This window comes from Pelophylax lessonae, assembly GCF_965119305.1.
Source record: "Pelophylax lessonae genome assembly, chromosome: 4".
Lineage (NCBI taxonomy): Eukaryota > Metazoa > Chordata > Amphibia > Anura > Ranidae > Pelophylax > Pelophylax lessonae.
Genome location: NC_138771.1, coordinates 480,152,216 through 480,171,534, shown reverse-complemented (window position 1 = coordinate 480,171,534; position 19,319 = coordinate 480,152,216). Strand labels below are relative to the sequence as shown.

The 19,319-nt window shown below is 41.2% G+C and overlaps 1 protein-coding gene across 1 annotated transcript in view; it reads right to left on the bottom strand.

The window, feature by feature from the left end:
- The window catches only part of ANO2 (anoctamin 2), a 373,778-nt gene that overhangs the window by 148,502 nt on the left and 205,957 nt on the right, over window positions 1-19,319 (bottom strand). The window contains exons 14-15 of the mRNA XM_082255012.1: window positions 8,001-8,072; window positions 4,067-4,268 (exon numbers count right to left, since the gene is read on the bottom strand). Of these exons, the coding sequence (XP_082111138.1) occupies window positions 4,067-4,268; window positions 8,001-8,072 (274 nt within the window). The remainder of the gene's footprint in view (window positions 1-4,066; window positions 4,269-8,000; window positions 8,073-19,319) is intronic.

Sequence of the window (19,319 nt, the reverse complement as noted above, 5' to 3'; positions counted from 1 at the left end):
TAAGGTAAAAAGCTACTGTGTTAGCTGCACCATTTCAAGCTAGTAATAGTTGATCACATTCAACTGGACAAGACATCTGCAGTTATCTAGCATTGGGCCCACCACGGTTACTGGGTTACAACATAGAGACTTCACCCCTCAGACACATCCTGTGGGTGACCCAGTCTGCCCTGACCAGAATCCAGGACCTCTATTCAGCCTGCCCTACCTGCTGGCCCTATTCCCATTCTCTTCCCCAAGCACAAGCCAATGTCCAACAGTATTCCCCTGTTGGAACAGATAAAGAGTCCACATTATGGTCCTCTGAAAGGAAATTTACTTAATTGAAAAATTGGGCCGAGTATATTGTGCTGTAAAGGGCAGTGGCGGCAAAATGCTTAACCCAATTAATAGCAGTTTGTAACCTTGCAGACAGAGAGGTAAGAAGAGATGAGACTTGCGCCCTAGCAGTGGGTTATAGAATGTTTCAGTATTCCCCAGAGGAGAGTGCAATCAGCCCTACCTCCCCAAGTGGGAGAAGTCCATAAGCTCCTGACTACATTTTGACTCTGGATAAGTCTAATACAGGGAACAGGGAGAAACATCTTGTTCCCAGACCGGTGACTGCAGACAGGCTCTTCTAACCTGCCAAATCCTTATACAATATATCCCAGCCCTGCAGGAACATCCTAAACTGGCCTAGCACAGTTTTCAAGCAACATTACAGCGGGCCTATGACTTTTACCAAAACAAAGCTGCAAACACTTATAGCCACAGTACAGGGCCATCTTGTGGTAGCTAGGGAACCCACAACAAGAGATTTGTCTTCATTCCCCAAAAGGGCATTTTCACATCTCACATCCTGTTAGTGGACATTCAAAATCTGCCTTGAGCCTGAATTATATGCACATTGCAACACATTGAGTGTAAAAGTTGGTCTTTGTTTAGCCCCTACCATCGCTTAAGCTTATTCATTGGTAAGTGAGGCTGTGAGTCAAATGAATGGTTCAAAGGGGAGGCTCAGGAGGTGGAAAGGGTAGTGTCACATTTTACATTTACAAGAAAAGTGAATATAAGCATAAAATGTTACCAACCCTGGAGCTACTGATAATGTTAATGTGTGGCTTTCACCCCCCAAAGCTGCTTTTTTTCTGTCCCTTCTGTTATTTTCTGTCCTTGCGTAAGCTTAAGTTGAGTTGAAAGTCTTACACAATTCTTCTTGTACTTCATAGGCAAGGCATACATTCACTTTAAAGAGACCCTGTCTCCAAACTGATCCTTTCAACAAACATCTTTTCCTTACAATGTATATGTGCATTTAACACATTTTATGCATGTTATTTACCTGAAAGCCTCCCTTGTGTAGACTTCCAAAAGCATTGAGACTGGGCAATTCCATCTTTCATTAAACCCACTTTCACACTGGTCCGATTTGACATGTGATTTGAAATGTCAAGTCGGAGGCTAATTGCTGGCAATGGCACTGTCCGAATCGGTATGACGCCAACTTTGCGGCGCCGCACTAATCCCCAGAAGTAGTTTCTATACTACTTTTTGCGACTTGGGGAGGGGCGATTTCTATAGAAATCTGTGCAGGAACGCGACGTCGGACTGAAATGCTGGCTTGAAATCTTACAAGTGTGAACCTGGGCTAACAGTGGACTCAGAGCTGTCACTCAACTGCATGCAGACCTACACATACTTCTATCTATGCTCTTTTTTCTGTGTTTTATGTGTAGCACCCTCCTAGGTAGATGCTAGTGAGAGAATATAGTTTTATTAGCAAATCTATATTGCTTTCTGCCTACCAGAGAGCAGGGTCTGTGAGTTAGGTCTGCTCAGTGTCCTCAGTATGTGATTCATTGGGTCTAGAGAGTGTTTCACACTGGTCCAATAGGGAGGCATGTTGGACAGTGCATAGTGGAAGGAAACCTGACCAATGAATACATAGGCTTTGATACAGTCCTGGTGATTGGCAGAGACTAGCTGTCTTGGTGCATTCTGGGATACTGTATAAAAACCAGGAGCACATGTGCTGCAGGGCCTTTGGCTGGTGAGCAGAGTCCCGAGGGAGGGTGGCGGCTGCATCCTCCTCTGTAGCAGTGGCACGTGGAATCAGGAGGTCGTCCTGAGGGCCAGAGGAACGGAGCTGAACCCAGAGGTCCAGGAAAGCTGACTGGGGGGGAAACACTGGAGACCCTAGAAAAACAGTATCGTACAGGGGATCGTGTTGAGGGGCCTGACCTGTGGTGGGCCACCCTGTAGTAGGCTACAGAGGACGGGTGTCAATGGTCAAAAAAGAGGATGCTAGGAAAGAGTCCTGAAGAGAATTTAGTTCACCAAGTCATCTGGATAGAGATTTAACCCCAAATTCACCTAAGTGGCAGGGTGAATCAACAGCCTGGCTGTTTCGAGAATTAGAAGTCCTCCATCTTGTGAATAGTAAACTTGGAGTATCCCGCTATTCCCTTTTCCCATTCCTATTTAAAATAAAACACCAAAAAAACAACTACATACCCCTGGACTGATCATTGACTGAGCCAAGAAGTAAAGTGTCAAATTGTGAATGTCAGTATTGCTAATGGTAACCCAGGGGGACTCAAAAGTGTAATATCCAGCAGCCCTCAAGGAGGCAGTGCTACACATGTTTTCATAATCCTTGCTTATTGCTGTTAACTAACTAAATAGACTATTAATTGAGAACTTAGCGCTGATCTGAAAGACTTATGAGCAGAAAGGATTATTGCAGAAAAAAAAAACATACTATGGCTCCTCTGCAATAAAGGCTTCTTACCTTTCTCTCCCCAATCTGTCTGTCTATCTCCCACTTTTAGACGATCCCTCAGCTCATCCCTGAAGTTATTACCTTTTGTATCACTTGACCCTCCCTTTTAAATTGTAAGCTCTTTAAACAGAGCCCACTGATTCCTCCTGTATTGAATTGTATTGTAACCGTACTGTTGGCCCTCGTGTTGTAAAGCGCTGTGCAAACTGTTGTCGCTACATAAATCCTTTAGAGTAATAATAATGATCTCAAGTCTTATCAGCTTGCCCAGTTGTGTAAACAACAAAACACCTCCATCTCTCTATAACATGGGATCGGGGGTTGTCTCTCAGGGGAAGATTTACTAAAACTGGTGCACTCAGAATCTGGTGCAGCTGTGCATGGTAGCCAATCAGCTTCTAACTTCAGCTTGTTCTATTAAGCTTTGACAATAAAACATAGAAGCTGATTGGTTTCAATTCAGAGCTGCACCAGATTTAGCAAAATGCTGTTTTAGTAAATACCTTCCTGAGTGACCGCACTTCTTCATCGATACGGTGTAGAGGTGCAGAGAGTGGGTGTTCTCCCCCTAGAACAGGAAATGTGTTAGTGGCAGGATCACCAGGTGACAATAAAGGAAGCATGTCTAAGAATTAGCAAACTGCAATACAGGGGTCCTAAACCCAGGACCCTGCATTCTCAATATCTGGTCTCCCACAGTACTCAGAACATGGAAAATGCAATTATTTTAGTAAATATAAACTGCTAAATACCTTTTCTCATCAGAGGTATATAGCAGTCTTGTGACTTCTATCAGTGTCTGGTTAAAGCTTGTAGGAGAAGTTTTATTCCCCCCGATCCTCTGTCTGGAAATGTCTGGACAGTGCTGATTGGCCCTATGCTGATCACATGCACTCTCCCAAGAAAACAACTCTCTAGCAATACAAACCAAACTGAGCATGTGCAGCCTGACTCCTAATGCTCTGTTCTATCATGAGATGGATTGGAGTCAGTGAAAGAAGGGGAGGATCAGAGAAGACAGGATCAAACAACCTTTATACACAATGTGGAGGATAAACTCCTTAGGTTCCACAGTGAGTATAACAAGCATGCTTTACTGCATATAAAGATTGATTTTACTGTTTAGAAACACGTTAAGACTGAATCTTCCATATTACTAAAAATCTTTAATGTACTAATTAGTAGAATCTTTATTAGTAGAAGTCATGCACAAGGTTTACATTCTCTACCTTTCTCCTTCAGAGCACTATGTTTGCTACACACTACAGATTCAATTTAATGACAGCTGAGTTATCCACTTACCTATTTCAGTCAGCCATTTTGCGACAGACCCATAAATTTCATCTAATATAAGAATTACGACTAGGTTAATGATAACGGCGGTTGCTGTCACAGTCACACGAACGTTTGCTCTTGTGCTTTCATTTGTGCTTAATGCCAAGGCTGCTGAAATGGTGATGCGATATAAGATGACTCCAAACACTGCTGAAAATGTCAGTGCAATCTGCAAAGGGAAGAAATACAGTCAGCTTGAAATAAAAAAGCTTTATTCTTTAGTTGTTGTGTTTATCTGAAGTACCCGTCTATTAAAATGTAATCTCTTCTCTATCATACTAATGAACTACGTTTACTGTATACTGTTAGGCAAGAAAGCAAGGTAAAACAATTCTTCTCCCCTCTCCTTTAAAGCTACTTTAGAGCTGCCAATATTTTGCTTTTCCTGGTTCCTTCTAACCCCCTCATCAACAGACTTACATTTTTTAGAAGAAAACCTTTCCATTTTCAAAACATCCTTTTTTTTTTTTTTTTTTTTTTAGATCCAGTGATGTCTTCCGGAGGTCTCTGTTTTTCTCTATGCAATGCAGGCAGATCATGACTGGTTGGAGGGGACAGCAGAGTGCTGTACATAGCTTCCTGAAAACATCACAGCACCCTGCCTCAGTACTCCTTTCAAGAGCAGTGGGCTGACTCTAGGGATGAGTTATGCAAATGCAAAAGATATGGGATTGCCTATCACTTTCTGCCCCTGTGGCTGTGTTCACATAGAGAGGGGAAATCTCTCCTAAGAGGAGAAAGACAGCTATAAAAACCTGACAGGGGTTTCATCACCTCCCCACTCAATCCAAAGCTATAGAAAAGAACACTTTTGACTTTAGATAAACTTTAATTTCACCTTGAAACTCCATGTCATGGCTCACATCACATGTGTATGTTCTAATAGAGAGGTTTTACAGTGAGTATAAAAAATAATCAAAACCCCCCCCTTAAAATAATCAGATTTTGTTGCTTTGCAGCCTGAAATGAAGACAGACACCATTTATGTTTTATCCAGCTGTATTTCCTCAGTGCAACTTAGAACATCCAAGTGAAAGATATAACATCAACTCAAATGCAGAACAGAATCACCGAGTTGGAAAAAGGATTACCCCCTTACGTCAGTATTTTGTTGAACCACCCTTTGCTTTAATTACAGCCCTTAGTTTATTGGGCTATGTCTCAACTAACTTTGCACATCCAGACTTTGCAATATTTGCCCACTCTTCTATGCAGAACTGCTCAAGTTCAGTTAAATTTGATGGTGACCGTTTGTTGATTGCCGTCTTCAAGTCTTTACACAGATTTTTCAATGGGGTTTAAGTCTGACAGACTAGGCCATGCATGGAAATCCACCTTTTTCTCCTTCAACCACTGTGTGGTATTTTTTGCTATGTGATTTGGGTCATTGCCATGTTGGAAGATAAACCCTTCTTCCCATTGACAACTTTCTGGCAGAGGGCAGCAGATTTTCCAATAAAATCTGACAGTATTTTGCCCCATCCCTTTTTCCTTCTAACTTGACAAGTGCTCCAGTCCCTCCTGGAGAGAAACAAGATATTACCAGCTCCATGCTTTACTGTAGGAATGGTGTTATTTGGATGGTGAGCTATATTGGATTTCTGCCAGACATATCGTTTGGTGTTGAGGTCAAATAATTCAACTTCAGTCTCATCTGACCATAAAACCTTTTTTCCATGTGGTCTCAGAATCTTCAAGGTGTGTTTTCGCAAAGCTGAGTCGTGAATACATGTGGCCTTTCTTGAGAAGAGGCTATTTTTCTGGTAACCCTCCCATACAAGCAACATTTTGGGAGAATTTGTGATATTGTTGTCACATGCACACAATGACCACTCTTTGTCATAAATGCCTGCAACTGCCTCAGAGTTGCTATAGGCCTCTTGGTAGACTCTCTGACCAGTTTCCTCCTAGCTCTTTCATCCAGTTTGGAGCGAGATCCTGATCCAGGGAGGGTCTGTGTTGTACAAAATAACTTCCTTTTACTAATAATAGACTTCACTGTACTTCTAGGTATTGATAAAGCCTTTTATTTATTTATTTATTTATATTTATCCATTTCCAGACTCTATCCCAGAGGTCTTTTGACAGTGCCTTGCCACCCATAGTTGATTGCTTGCTTCAGTTGCACTTCCAGGGACTGAAATGCTACAGGAAAGTTATTTTCATGCTGAGCTAATCAAAATGACCCCAGAGAGAAGGTGATTAGCTACACCTGATTAAGTTTGCAAGTAATTTTTAGGAGGGGGTGATCCTTTTTCCAACTCGGTGTTCCGGTTTTTGAGTCTTTTTTTTCTGACATGTTGGTGTTATATCTTTTGCTTGGATGTTAATAGGTTAAATGAGTAAATAGAGCTGGATAAGACAAAAAACTGTGTTTGTCTTCATTTCAGGATGCAAAGCAACAAAATGTAATTATTTTAAGGGGGATGATTCTTTTCTATACCCACTGTACTTTACTTTAACCGCTTGCCGACCACCCCGCGCAAATACACTGCAGCAGGGCAGCTCGGCTGTGCAAAATCACGTAGATCTACGTGATTTTGTGCATGCGGTCTCCGCAGGCAGCGGGAGGAGCAGCGGCGATTGCCGCTGGCCTCCCGCGATCATCAGAGGAACTTATGTAAACAAAGCAGGCGAGACTTCTGTCACACAGGCAGGGAGAGATCAAGTGTTTCAGCAAAGCTGAAATCCTGATCTCTCTGTGCCTGTCACAGAACCCATCCCCCCCACAGGCAGTAATTATTGTTAGGCATACATTAACCCCTTTGATCACCCCCAGTATCAACCCCTTCCCTGCCAGTGTCATTTATACAGTAACAGTGCATATTATTTAGCACTGATTACTGTATTAGTGTCACTGGTCCCCAAAAAGTGTAAAAAATGTCAGTTAGGGGTCTGATCTGTCCGCCGCAATGTCGCAGTCCCGCTAAAAAATGCTGATCGCCGCCATTTCTAAAGAAAAAATAAAAACATTAATAAAAAGTCCAAAAATCTATCCCGTAGTTTATAATTTTTGCACAAACCAATTAAAATACGCTTTTTGGGTTTTTTTTTTACCAAAAATATGTAGCAGAATACAAATTGGCCTAAACTGATAAAAAAATTAGATTTTTAAAAATTTTTATTGGGAATGTTTTATAGCAGTAAGTAAAAAATATGGTGTTTTTTTTTTTTTTTCAAAATTGTCGCTCTTTTTATGTTTATAGCGCAAAATCTAAAAGCCGCAGAGGTGATCAAATACCACCACAAGAAAGCTCTATTTGTGGGAAAAAAAGGACATCAATTTTATTTGGGTATATATTTGCACGACCATGCAATTTTTCGTTAAAGTAACGCAGTGCCGAATCGCAAAAAATTACCTGCTAATTAAGGGGGTAAAACCTTCCGGAGCTGAAGTGGTTAAACAAACATATGGCAAGCCACATAATAAAATGTGTCTCTCTGTAAAGCCCCGTACACACAATCAGATTATCGAATGATCTGTCGTCCGTTTTTTTGTGGCATGCTAGTCTGATGTGGAAAGTGAAGAGGTTATTTTCTTATACGAATTTTCCCCGTATGACAGAATTCTACTTCAGAAGTGATGTCATGTGTTGGATTGTTTTCTTTCGTCTCTGAGCATGCCTAGTCTTGCTCTTAAGAATTTTTCCATCGAAAACTGTACTAATGAGTCGACAATCGGACGTTGTGTTGACGGACGATAAAAATTATATAGCCTGCGCGTCAGGATTTTTTCAGCCGAAAAGTCCGAGTCGGCTGTCGAAAGCACCATACTAACAATCCGAAAATCGACAGATCGGTCGTCGGACGAAATTTCCCTTCTGATTTTCTTATCGTGTGTACGGGCCTTTAAAATCTGTTAGAAGTTAGAATATTAGAAGGTCATAATAATTTTACCTACCATAAATAAAATAGCTCCAAAATTTACAAAATAGGCAGGAATTCGGTCCTTCCATGTCAATTTCTCTTTCTTCTAAAATATACAGAAATAAAGCAATATTAGAAAGAGCTAAACAAAAATAATACTTACAAGAAAAGAAAATGTAAACTCTAATTTCCTAGTGTTGACAACAGCAGTGTCAGCACAAGCAGCTTCCAGTCTCCAGTGGGAAAGTGTGTGACAATGCAGGAGAACAAAAGAGAGCCAGAGATGGAGCACAGTCACCTTATAATAGGATGTGCCTACAAAAGGACTGTCATGGCAGGATCACTAGTTATTATCTTAATGAAGACTGCAGATTCATAAATATTGAAAATGATTTTGACATTGCATTTACATTTTAAACCCTATTTAGTGATTGGGCCTAAATATACTTTAAAACTCAACTCTGGTTAAAAAAGAAAACATCAAATTTTGGGTACTTGCCTCTCTCCAATCACAGAAAGCCCTTCATTCAGTGAAAAGAATACAAGGATTTTTCTGAATGTAGGAGGTTTACGAGTGGCTTTCTGTGATCAGAGTACTACTGCAAGAACTACTGGACGTTGGACGTTTTGACTAAGCCGTTTTACCAAACAGGACAGCTGCCAAACATAGGACAGACATAGTTCCATAGTTCGTCTGGTTGAAAAAAGACACAAGTTTATCTAGTTCAACCAATCAATAGAGGTAACCTATTTTTGAATTGCAAATGGCCCAAATTAGTTTTATTTTTACAGAGCTAAGCTTTAATGAACAGTTTAAATTAATATACAGGACATATTTTGACATCCCAAAGGATTTGTAATTCTGCAAATTAAATTGTTTGATGTATGTACCCCTTCCGACCAGCAAAACAAAATACTAAACTTGCTTTAGATGACATGTTTTCCTTTGATCCGTCAGCGTTATGAACAAAAAAGAAATGACGAGATTCCTCTATCCGCTCAAGTGAGATGGATGGATGGATCCTCCTCCCTAGGCCATTGTATTTTTGGCAGCAGGACTCGCTACTCTCCAGAATACACTGATCAGCGACTGCAGCCTTTGATCAAGAAACATTTTCCAACATTTGTGCTTTATAGAAGTCATTCTTACAATCGACTTCTGTAGAACAGAGGAAATGGATTGAAATTTGGCCGGCCCCTGCTTAACCACTTAAGCCCCGGAGGATTTGGCTGCTAAAAGACCAGGGGGTATTTTGCGATTCGGCACTGCGTGACTTTAACGGACAATTGCGCAGTCGTGCGACGCTGTACCTAAACGAATTTGAGGTCCTTTTTTTCCCACAAACAGAGCTTTCTTTTGGTGGTATTTGATCACCTGTGCGATTTTTTGATCACGCGCTATAAACAAAAAAAGAGCGACAATTTTGCAAAAATAACAATATTTTTCACATTTTTTTATATGAAATTCCCCCCCAAAAAAAAAGACGCACGACTGCGCAATTGTCCGTTAAAGTCACGCAGTGCCGAATCGCAAAATACCCCCTGGTCTTTTAGCAGCCAAATCCTCCGGGGCTTAAGTGGTTAAGCAGGGGCCGGCCAAATTTCAATCCATTTCCTCTGTTCTACAGAAGTCGATTGTAAGAATGACTTCTATAAAGCACAAATGTTGGAAAATGTTTCTTGATAGGCGAAACCTTGGGATCCAGTGATCACCAGTCAGTGTGGTTTAATATAAGAACTGTGAAAGAGTCACACCACACAAAAACAAAAGTTTTAGATTTTAGAAAAACAGACTTTTCAAAAATGAAATTAGTCATAAATGAGTCCTTATCAGACTGGTACGGATTACATGGTGTCCAGGAGAAATGGGACTACTTAAAAGGTGCATTATTGAAGGCAACAGAAAATTGCATTAGACTTGTCAGTAAAAGCAAAAAAAGGAAGAGACCACTGTGGTACTCAGCAGAAGTGGCCCAAATCATTAAAAATAAAAAGCTAGCATTTTGTAATTATAAAAAAACCCAGAGCAATGAAGATAAGGAAATCTACAAGATTAGGCAGAAAGAGGCCAAGCAAGTTATAAGAACTTCTAAAGCGCAGGCAGAAGAAAAACTAGCTCAGTCTATGAAAAAGGGGGATAAGACATTCTTAAGATATATAAATGAAAAAAGGAAATTAAAACAAGGAATAACTAAATTAAAAACAAAGGACGGAAGGTATGTAGAAGAGAATAAAGGGCTAGCCGACTGCCTTAATGAATACTTCTGTTCAGTTTTTACAGAAGAAAAAGGAGAAGGACCTCCACTTGAAAGGATGACTAATAAATCGTTTGATGCATGTGTCTTTACAGAGGAAGACGTTCTAAGATTGCTGTCTAAAGTGAAGACAAATAAGTCACAGGGTCCTGATGAGATACACCCAAAATTATTAAAAGAGCTTAGTGGTGAGCTGGCAAAACCATTAACAGATTTATTTAACCAATCATTAGTAACAGGAGTCGTCCCGGAAGATTGGAAATTGGCAAATGTCGTGCCCATTCACAAGAAAGGTAGTAGGGAGGAATCGAGCAACTATAGACCAGTGAGTCTGACATCAATAGTAGGCAAATTAATGGAAACCCTATTAAAGGATAGGATTGTGGAACATCTTAAATCCCATGGATTGCAAGATGAAAAACAACATGGGTTTACTTCAGGGAGATCATGTCAAACAAATCTTATAGATTTTTTTGACTGGGTGACTAAAATAATAGACGGTGGAGGTGCAGTAGACATTGCATATCTAGATTTTAGTAAGGCTTTTGACACTGTCCCACATAGAAGACTTATCAATAAACTGCAGTCATTGAGCATGGACTCCCATATTGTTGAGTGGATTAGGCAGTGGCTGAGTGACAGACAACAGAGGGTTGTGGTCAATGGAGAACATTCAGAACAAGGTCATGTTACCAGTGGGGTACCTCAGGGATCTGTACTGGGACCAATTTTGTTTAATATCTTCATAAGTGATATTGCAAAAGGCCTCAATGGTAAGGTTTGTCTTTTTGCTGATGACACAAAGATATGTAACAGGGTTGATGTTCCTGGAGGGAAACGCCAAATGGAAAAGGATTTAGGAAAACTAGAAGAATGGTCAGAACTCTGGCAACTGAAATTTAATGTGGATAAGTGCAAGATAATGCACCTGGGACGTAAAAACCCAAGGGCAGAATATAGAATATTTGACACAGTCCTGACCTCAGTATCTGAGGAAAGGGATTTAGGAGTAATTATTTCAGAAGACTTAAAGGTGGGAAGACAATGTAATAGAGCAGCACGAAATGCCAGCAGAATGCTTGGATGTATAGGGAGAGGTATAAGCAGTAGAAAGAGAGAAGTGCTTATGCCGCTGTACAGAACACTGGTGAGACCTCACTTGGAGTATTGTGCGCAGTACTGGAGGCCATATCTCCAGAAGGATATAGATACTCTAGAGAGAGTTCAGAGAAGAGCTACTAAACTAGTACATGGATTGCAGGAAAAAACTTACCAGGAAAGGTTAAAGGACCTTAACATGTATAGCTTGGAAGAAAGAAGAGACAGAGGGGATATGATAGAAACTTTTAAATACATAAAGGGAATCAACTCGGTAAAGGAGGAGAGCATATTTAAAAGAAGAAAAACTACCACAAGAGGACACAGTTTTAAATTAGAGGGGCAAAGGTTTAAAAGTAATATGAGGAAGTATTACTTTACTGAGAGAGTAGTGGATGCATGGAATAACCTTCCTGCAGAAGTGGTAGCTGCAAATACAGTGAAGGAGTTTAAGCATGCATGGGATAGGCATAAGGCTATCCTTCATATAAGATAGGGCCAGGGACTATTCATAGGATTCAGATATATTGGGCAGACTAGATGGGCCAAATGGTTCTTATCTGCCGACACATTCTATGTTTCTAACATTTTCGGCCAATATGTTTTCTGCTACATATGTTTGGTAAAAAAAATCGCAAAAAGCGTATTTTGATTGGTTTGCGCAAAAGTTATTGCGTTTACTAACAAAGGGAAAATTTTTGTCATTTTTGTTGTTTTTTTTTAACGCGTAATGGCGGCGATCTGCGATTTTTTTTGCGGTACTGCGACATTGGGGCGGACAGATCGGACCCTTGACTGACATTTTTGACACTTTTGGGGTTACCAGTGACATTTCTACAGTAATCAGTGCTATATATATGCACTGTTACTGTAAAAATACACTGACAGTGAAGGGGTTAACTTTATTTGAGAGGGAGGGGGTGGTGTGTGTCCCTAGGGGCGTGATTCTAACTGTGATTGGCTGTCTGTTGAGCTGTAGTTACACTGATCAACGGTTCTACATAGTAGAACCGTATGATCAGTGTTTCTACACAGGGAGAACTGACAGGCAGCTTGTTTACACAAGCTGCCTGCCTTTCTCCCTCTCCCCCGCCGATCGCCGAGTGACCGGCGGACATCGGGTCTGCCGGTCACACGCGCGGGGGGGTCCGTGACCGAGCGGGAGCGCGCCGTCGGCGGCGCGCGCTCGCTCCCGAGAGCCTCACAGGCTAGTGACGTTAATTTACATCACTTTGCCTGTGAGGGGCTGACTGCCGCAGTAAATCTACTGACGGCAGTCGGCAAGTGGTTAACTGGTTGAATTTCGATCCATCTATGGCCAGCTTTAACCCTATAGGACAGTGATAGCGAACCTTGGCACCCCAGATGTTTTGGAACTACATTTCCCATGATGCTCATGCACTCTGCAGTGTAGTTGAGCATCATGGGAAATATAGTTCCAAAACATCTGGGGTGCCAAGGTTCACCATCACTGCTATAGGAACACAGCTTAATCAAGAACATACCCTCAACCAGTGGATTGGATAATGTAGGAGAAGTAGAAGTCCTACTATAAAAAGAGCACTGCCAGCTCGACACACATACTGTAGGTCCATGAGGCCAAGATGGTATTTTACTGTAAATATTCAGTAGGAAAAAAAGCCATTGCACGACAGGGGTTCCAACATGCCCCCTTCATCAGGGCTTGAGTCTTATATCACTTTAAATATGGCTGGACTTGATTGCATCAACAATAATAAGCTCCATGCTACAAAAGCTGTCTGTGCATAGGATCTTACCACATATATATTGCAACTGTTAATGATAATGCAATCAAGTCCAGCCATATTTAGGGTGATAGAGGACTTAAAGTGCATGTAAACTCATTGATTTAACAGTTTCAAAAAACAGTTACATTGGTTGTGCTCTCAACCAAACTGTCAAAATATCCAATGGCTGATCACAATTGCAGTATCATGGCAATTAAAGGTTAACCTAGGCTAGGTTAGGATGGCAGCTTTTGAAAATGATAGGGGGGGGTTTACTTCCACTTTAAGTTCTAATGAACAGGGAGTGTTCACAAACACCAAAACGCATTGGGTGTTTTTTGTTTCTTTTAGTGCCGGTTCACACTACTCCGACTTGTCAGGCGACTTGGGGGTATATATAACGCCTCTTAAGCATATACCTTGATTGCTTTTATGTCCTGTCAGTAGGTGGGCAGGAACATTCAGAACCCCCAGGTGGAAAGGCGCAGAGTAATAATGCCTGGGAAATCTCACTTTTGGAATATCCAAGACATAAAAAGCCAGGGGTCCACTCAGCCCACTATTCCCTACCTATAGCTAAAATATCACTAGACAGTGGACACATCCTTAACCACTTAAGCCCCGGAAGATTTTACCCCCTTCCTGACCAGGGCCTATTTTGCGATTCGGCACTGCGTGACTTTAACGGACAATTGCGCAGTCGTGCGATGCTGTACCCAAAGGAATTTGACGTCCTTTTTTTCCCACAAACAGAGCTTTCTTTTGGTGGTATTTGATCACCTGTGCGATTTTTACTTTTTGCGCTATAAACAAAAAAAAGAGCGTCAATTTTGCAAAAATAACAATATTTTTCACAATTTTTTTATATGAAATTCCCCCAAAAAAATGTAAAAATCTAAATTTTTTAACATTTTAGGCCAATTTGTTTTCTGCTACATATGTTTGGTAAAAAAAAAAAATCGCAAAAAGCGTATTTTGATTGGTTTGCGCAAAATTTATTGCGTTTACTAACTAAGGGAAAGATTTCTGTAATTTTTGTTGTTTTTTTTTAATGCGTAACGGCGGCGATCTGCGTTTTTTTTTTTGCGGTACTGCGACATTGCGATGGACAGATCGGACCCTTGACTGACATTTTTGACACTTTTGGGGTTACCAGTGACATTACTGCAGTAATCAGTGCTATACATATGCACTGTTACTGTAAAATGACACTGGCAGTGAAGGGGTTAACTTTTTTTGAGAGGGAGGGGTTATGTGTGTCCCTAGGGGCGTGATTCTAACTGTGATTGGCTGTGGCTTGAGGTGTATGAACAGTGATCAACGGTCCTACATAGTAGAACCGTATGATCACCATTCATACACAGGGAAGAATGACAGGCGGCTTGTTTACATTAGCCGCCTGCCTTTCTCCCGCTCTAACGGACGATAGCGAGTGACCGGCAGACATCAGGTGCGCCGGTCACACGCGCGGGGGGTCCGCGCCCGCGCGGGAGCGCGCCTCCGCCAGCGCGCGCTCGCTCCCTAGACCCTCACAGGCTAGCGATGTAGCCCTACATCGCTCTGCCTGTGAGGGGCTGATTGCCGACGTAAATAGTCGTGCGGCAGTCGGCAAGTGGTTAAAGAAATTGTTCACAGTAATTAACCTAGAGCTAAAATATCACTTCCTATTGTTCAATGAAAATATTTAGCATTCTTTTTTATACCAGAGTCCTATTTCCTAGCTCTCGAATCTGACAACCAAAAATATAAACACAGCCAGAAATAATTCATAACCTCAATGTCAATAAAAATTCATTAGAGTACAGTTAATGATAGTAAAATTAGCAGCAGATCATGCATATAGACATTTATAAATCATTTTTTTAATGTGCGATAATATTAAACAAAAATGTTTCCAGGGGATGTGATTTTATGACGAATTCCATGTTCATTTTATCATTAGGAAGATATTTTTGTTTACAACTTTGCAGATGCTGCACATGTGGGCTCCATAACCAGCATGTCATATGTGATCCAGAAACTCAATTTTCCCGGCAGAATGGGAGAATGTATGTGAAAATATGTGTATTTTGGACCTGTAACATGACCGTTTGTCAATGATTGCCAATGTCCAGCAGATTTTTGGAGAGGGCTAATTTGCAGCAGAAAAATAACTTTGGCTACATATAAGGCCAGTGTTTTAGGGTTTTGTTTGCATCAAAAAACGTTTGCATTTATTTTCAAGGGGAATACAAAAGCCCCTTGCACAGTAGGTCAGCAGGATGTCTGTTGCAGTATCACCTGTCTAAGAATTCTGAATTATTTCAGAAGTGTCTTAAACTGATAAAACAACAGGGCACAAGGCCAAAGCCCGCCAACATAGACCCCTAAAGGAGCACTAAAGTATTAAACAGTCTTAGCCACTGCTGAAAGCTGAAAATATGGAGTAAGTTCACCTGCAAACACTTTGTGGTTCATTGTGATATTTTATGCATTATCATGAGTAGGGATGATCGAACGGTTCGGGTCGACCATCGGTTCGTCCCGAACATTGGCTGTTCGAGGTTCGGCCGAATTTAGAACTTTTTGCTGAAAAAGTTCGTAATTCGGCAACCAGAACCGACCAAAATGCAATGCTTCAGGAAATGGGCTTTAAAAGCCCGTGATTGGACCAGAACCATCAGTAAAAGCCAATTGAGGGGGCAGGAGAATGCTAGGAATGTGATTGGAGTGACAAGGGGGTCCATAGTCCAATCATTAGTGAATACGCCCCCCAGTATATAAGATAGCCCCTGCCAAATTCCTAGCATTGTTATACAGGGACATGGAAGAGAGTGGAAGCAGTTCTGTTACTTCTGCTTCAAAGTGTCATTTAGCGATTTTTAGTGTGAGGAAAGGGATATCTAGTGTAGTTAGGGTGCTATTTTCCACTATAGTTAGCTTTAATTATTCAGTTCCTGTAGGGAAAGTGTTAAGTGTAAGGGGACTGTAGTGTAGTGTAGGGTTAACTGACTCTGACTGCTATGGCAGGGTGACAAAACCCTTCCATATCAGGGTGACCGCTATAGAGAAAAGATTGTTTCTCTTATGTCACTTTCAGAGCACTGATATGGCTTCTCACCGGTCAGCTTGCTTTTTGGCTGCAGGCGTTTATAGGGCTTTTTTGAGGAGATGTTTGGAGTCAGGCATTAAATCTGAACATCTGTGTAGGTGTATATATATATACACCCATGTCTGTATATATACACATACACATATATAGGTGTGAAAGTAGCAGAAACATATGCTTGCGCTAATTAAATAATTTACAGGCATATGGCTCCGCTCCTATAACGCCTATATGTGTGTATGTGTATAAATATATACAAGTGTGTGTGTATGTATATAACCCTATACAGAAGTTCAGATGTTTTGCCTGCCTTCAAAGACCCCAAAAAAATGCCCAAAAAAATGCCTGCGCCAAAAAAAAAAATGCCCAGGTGTGTCCTTGCAGGCGTTTTTTGGCATTTTTTTGGGGTCTTTGGAGGCAGGCAAAACATCTGAACTTCTGTATAGGGTTATATATACACACACACTTATATGTATTTTACACATACACATATATAGGTGTCATAGGAGAGAAGCCATATTAGTGTGAATTAGCGCAAGCATAGATTTCTGCTATTTTCACACCTATATATGTGTATGTGTATATATACAGGCATGGGTGTATGTGTATATACCCCTACACAGAAGTTCAGATGTTTTGCCTGCCTCCAAAGTCCCCCCAAAAATGCCCAAAAAAATGCTTGCTACTAAACCTGCAAGGTGTGAAAATAGCGGAGCCATATCCCTGTTCTATAAGTGACCTAATACAAACAATCTTTTTTTTTATGGTTCTGGACATGCTACAGAGCTGAAACTTCACAGGTACACTTTTTAGACCCCCCAGACACTAAATACAAAGAAATTTTCTTTTTTTTAATTTTTATTTTTTTTTTATTTTTTCAATAATTGGCTCTCTATCAAAAATGACAATTTTTAAGAACTTTTTTTTGTGTGATTAATAGTCCCTGGGGCATGACCCAGAACCCTAGGCACTTTTTAGGGGCATTTATTTTTTTAGGGCTTCAAAATGGTGTTTTTTGATTACCGAAGTTCGGGTCCCATTGATTTCAATGGGGTTCTGAAATCCGGGCCGAACTTTCGGGAAGTTCGGATGTTCTGGCCGAACCGAACTTTTGAAAAGTTCGATCATCCCTAATCGTGAGTTGCATAAAGGCCCATTCGTTTGACAGCAACATGGTAAGGAACAAAAAAACAGACACAAAGAATTGCTTTTTACCACAGCGTACCACAATTCACAGCATGTGCATTGGGCTGAACTGCACCATGGGTCTATTGGCTTCTGCTATGCCTAGATATTGGGGTACTATTCTAAATGAATATAATTCAGTCAGATAAATTTACTATGCTTTGTAGTAATGTACTGTAAAATTTACATTTGAATGTCGTTACCACAAAGCATACGTCAGAAGTGGACCCTAAAAGCATTGGCCCTTTTTGGTTACTTAAAAGTTTTAGGAAGATATATTTAGGAAGGGCTGGGGATTTCAAAACATGTCAAATGAACAAACACAAGGAAGTTTTTTTTTCTTTTTTTTTAAAGCACACTGGCTTTGGTAAGGCAGCTCCCAAAGCAAACAAGCCTTCAGCTCAATGGGTACCAGAATGTGGCTCAAAATGTACATAATTAAATGTAAATATAGAAAAACTTTTGCCAAACGAAATGGTCAAAGAGTAAAAGATTTTAATTGTTCAGTTTTTTTAACAGGTATAATTGTTCACAATTTGACTATATAAAATAACATGTTTCTAGGGCAACAACACTCCATCCTCCATTATCCTAAGCCTTGGTGAATGGGGATGTTGCTGCCCCCAAAAAGTATTGGCTGTATTCATACGGTCTAATTGTGAACAATTAAAATCTTCTTAGACTTATTCACTTTAGCTTTGATGCCCAGTCTTGTATATTTACAATTCAAAAATTTTAAGAGACAGTCTTTCCAAAACATTTATTTTTAAATGCATCCTAATAGTTTCAGTTAGCCAATCAAGGGCATCATTTTAGCTCAAATTGTTTTTAGATTTTACTGGAAAGCAGTGGATATCTTAGGACAGGACACCTTTAACGGTAAATTGTGTAGTAGTGATCAGTTTATTTGGTATAGAGACTAGGGTTGAGCGGACACCTAGATGTCCGTGTTCGACGGGTTCGGCCGAACTTTAAAAAAAAGTCCGGGTCCGTGTCCCGGACTTTTACCGAACTTTTCCCGGACACCGAACCCCATTGAAGTCAATGGGGACCCGAACTTTAAGGCACTAAAATGGCTCTAAAACACCAATGGAAAGGGCTAGAGTGCTGCAAATGGCAGCAAAACGTAGTTAAGAGCATGGCAAGTGCTCTGCAAACAAATGTGGATAGGGAAATAACTTAAAACAACAAAAAAAAAACAGAAAAATAAAACAATGTTCTTCATCTCTGAAGGACGAGGCCCATATGGAGTAGGAGGGAGGTTGAGGTGGTGGTGTCATAGGCATGCGCACAGGGTGTGCCTGGTGTACCTGGGCACACCCTAATCACCTAGGGCACATAGCATTATCGCTCTGTTTGCCAGTGAGGAGATGGGAAAGATCTCCCTCGCACCTGCTCTGCTCTATTTCTCTTTGCCAGCAGGGAGAGTAATGTATCGGGGCCATGTACATGTAGGCAAACACATGCATGTGTATTTCAACTTTGGGGTGCACACCCTAATGCAATAGGCTGCGCACACCTATGGGCGGTGTAGGTGGAAGCGGCGGTGGAGGAGGACCAGGGCCGGATTAAGAGCATCATGGTCTTGGTGCTGAGGATTTTGAAGGGCCTTAAGGGCCGTGCCTTGGCATGCACCCAGAGGAGGAAGGGTGCAGCCATGCATGCCTAATTCAACATGGGATGCTGTCTCTGAAGCCCATAAACACATCCATGCATCGGCAACTGTCCCTCCTTGTCCGGCCTTCGCGCTGTGTGGGGAGGTTCTGAGGGTGCTGCCTAGGGAAGCGAGCATAGAAGCCAGACTTCTGTGTTTACAAGTGACAGAAGAGCGGTCACAGTGAATATGGCCAACCCGGGGCCTATATAAAAGGTAGGGGCCTGCATGGAGCTGCAGCTCCAATAGCCCCTACGTTAATCTGGCCCTGAGGAGGAGGACGAGGTAGCCAACACTGCTTCTTTTCACAAATTTTAAATGAGGG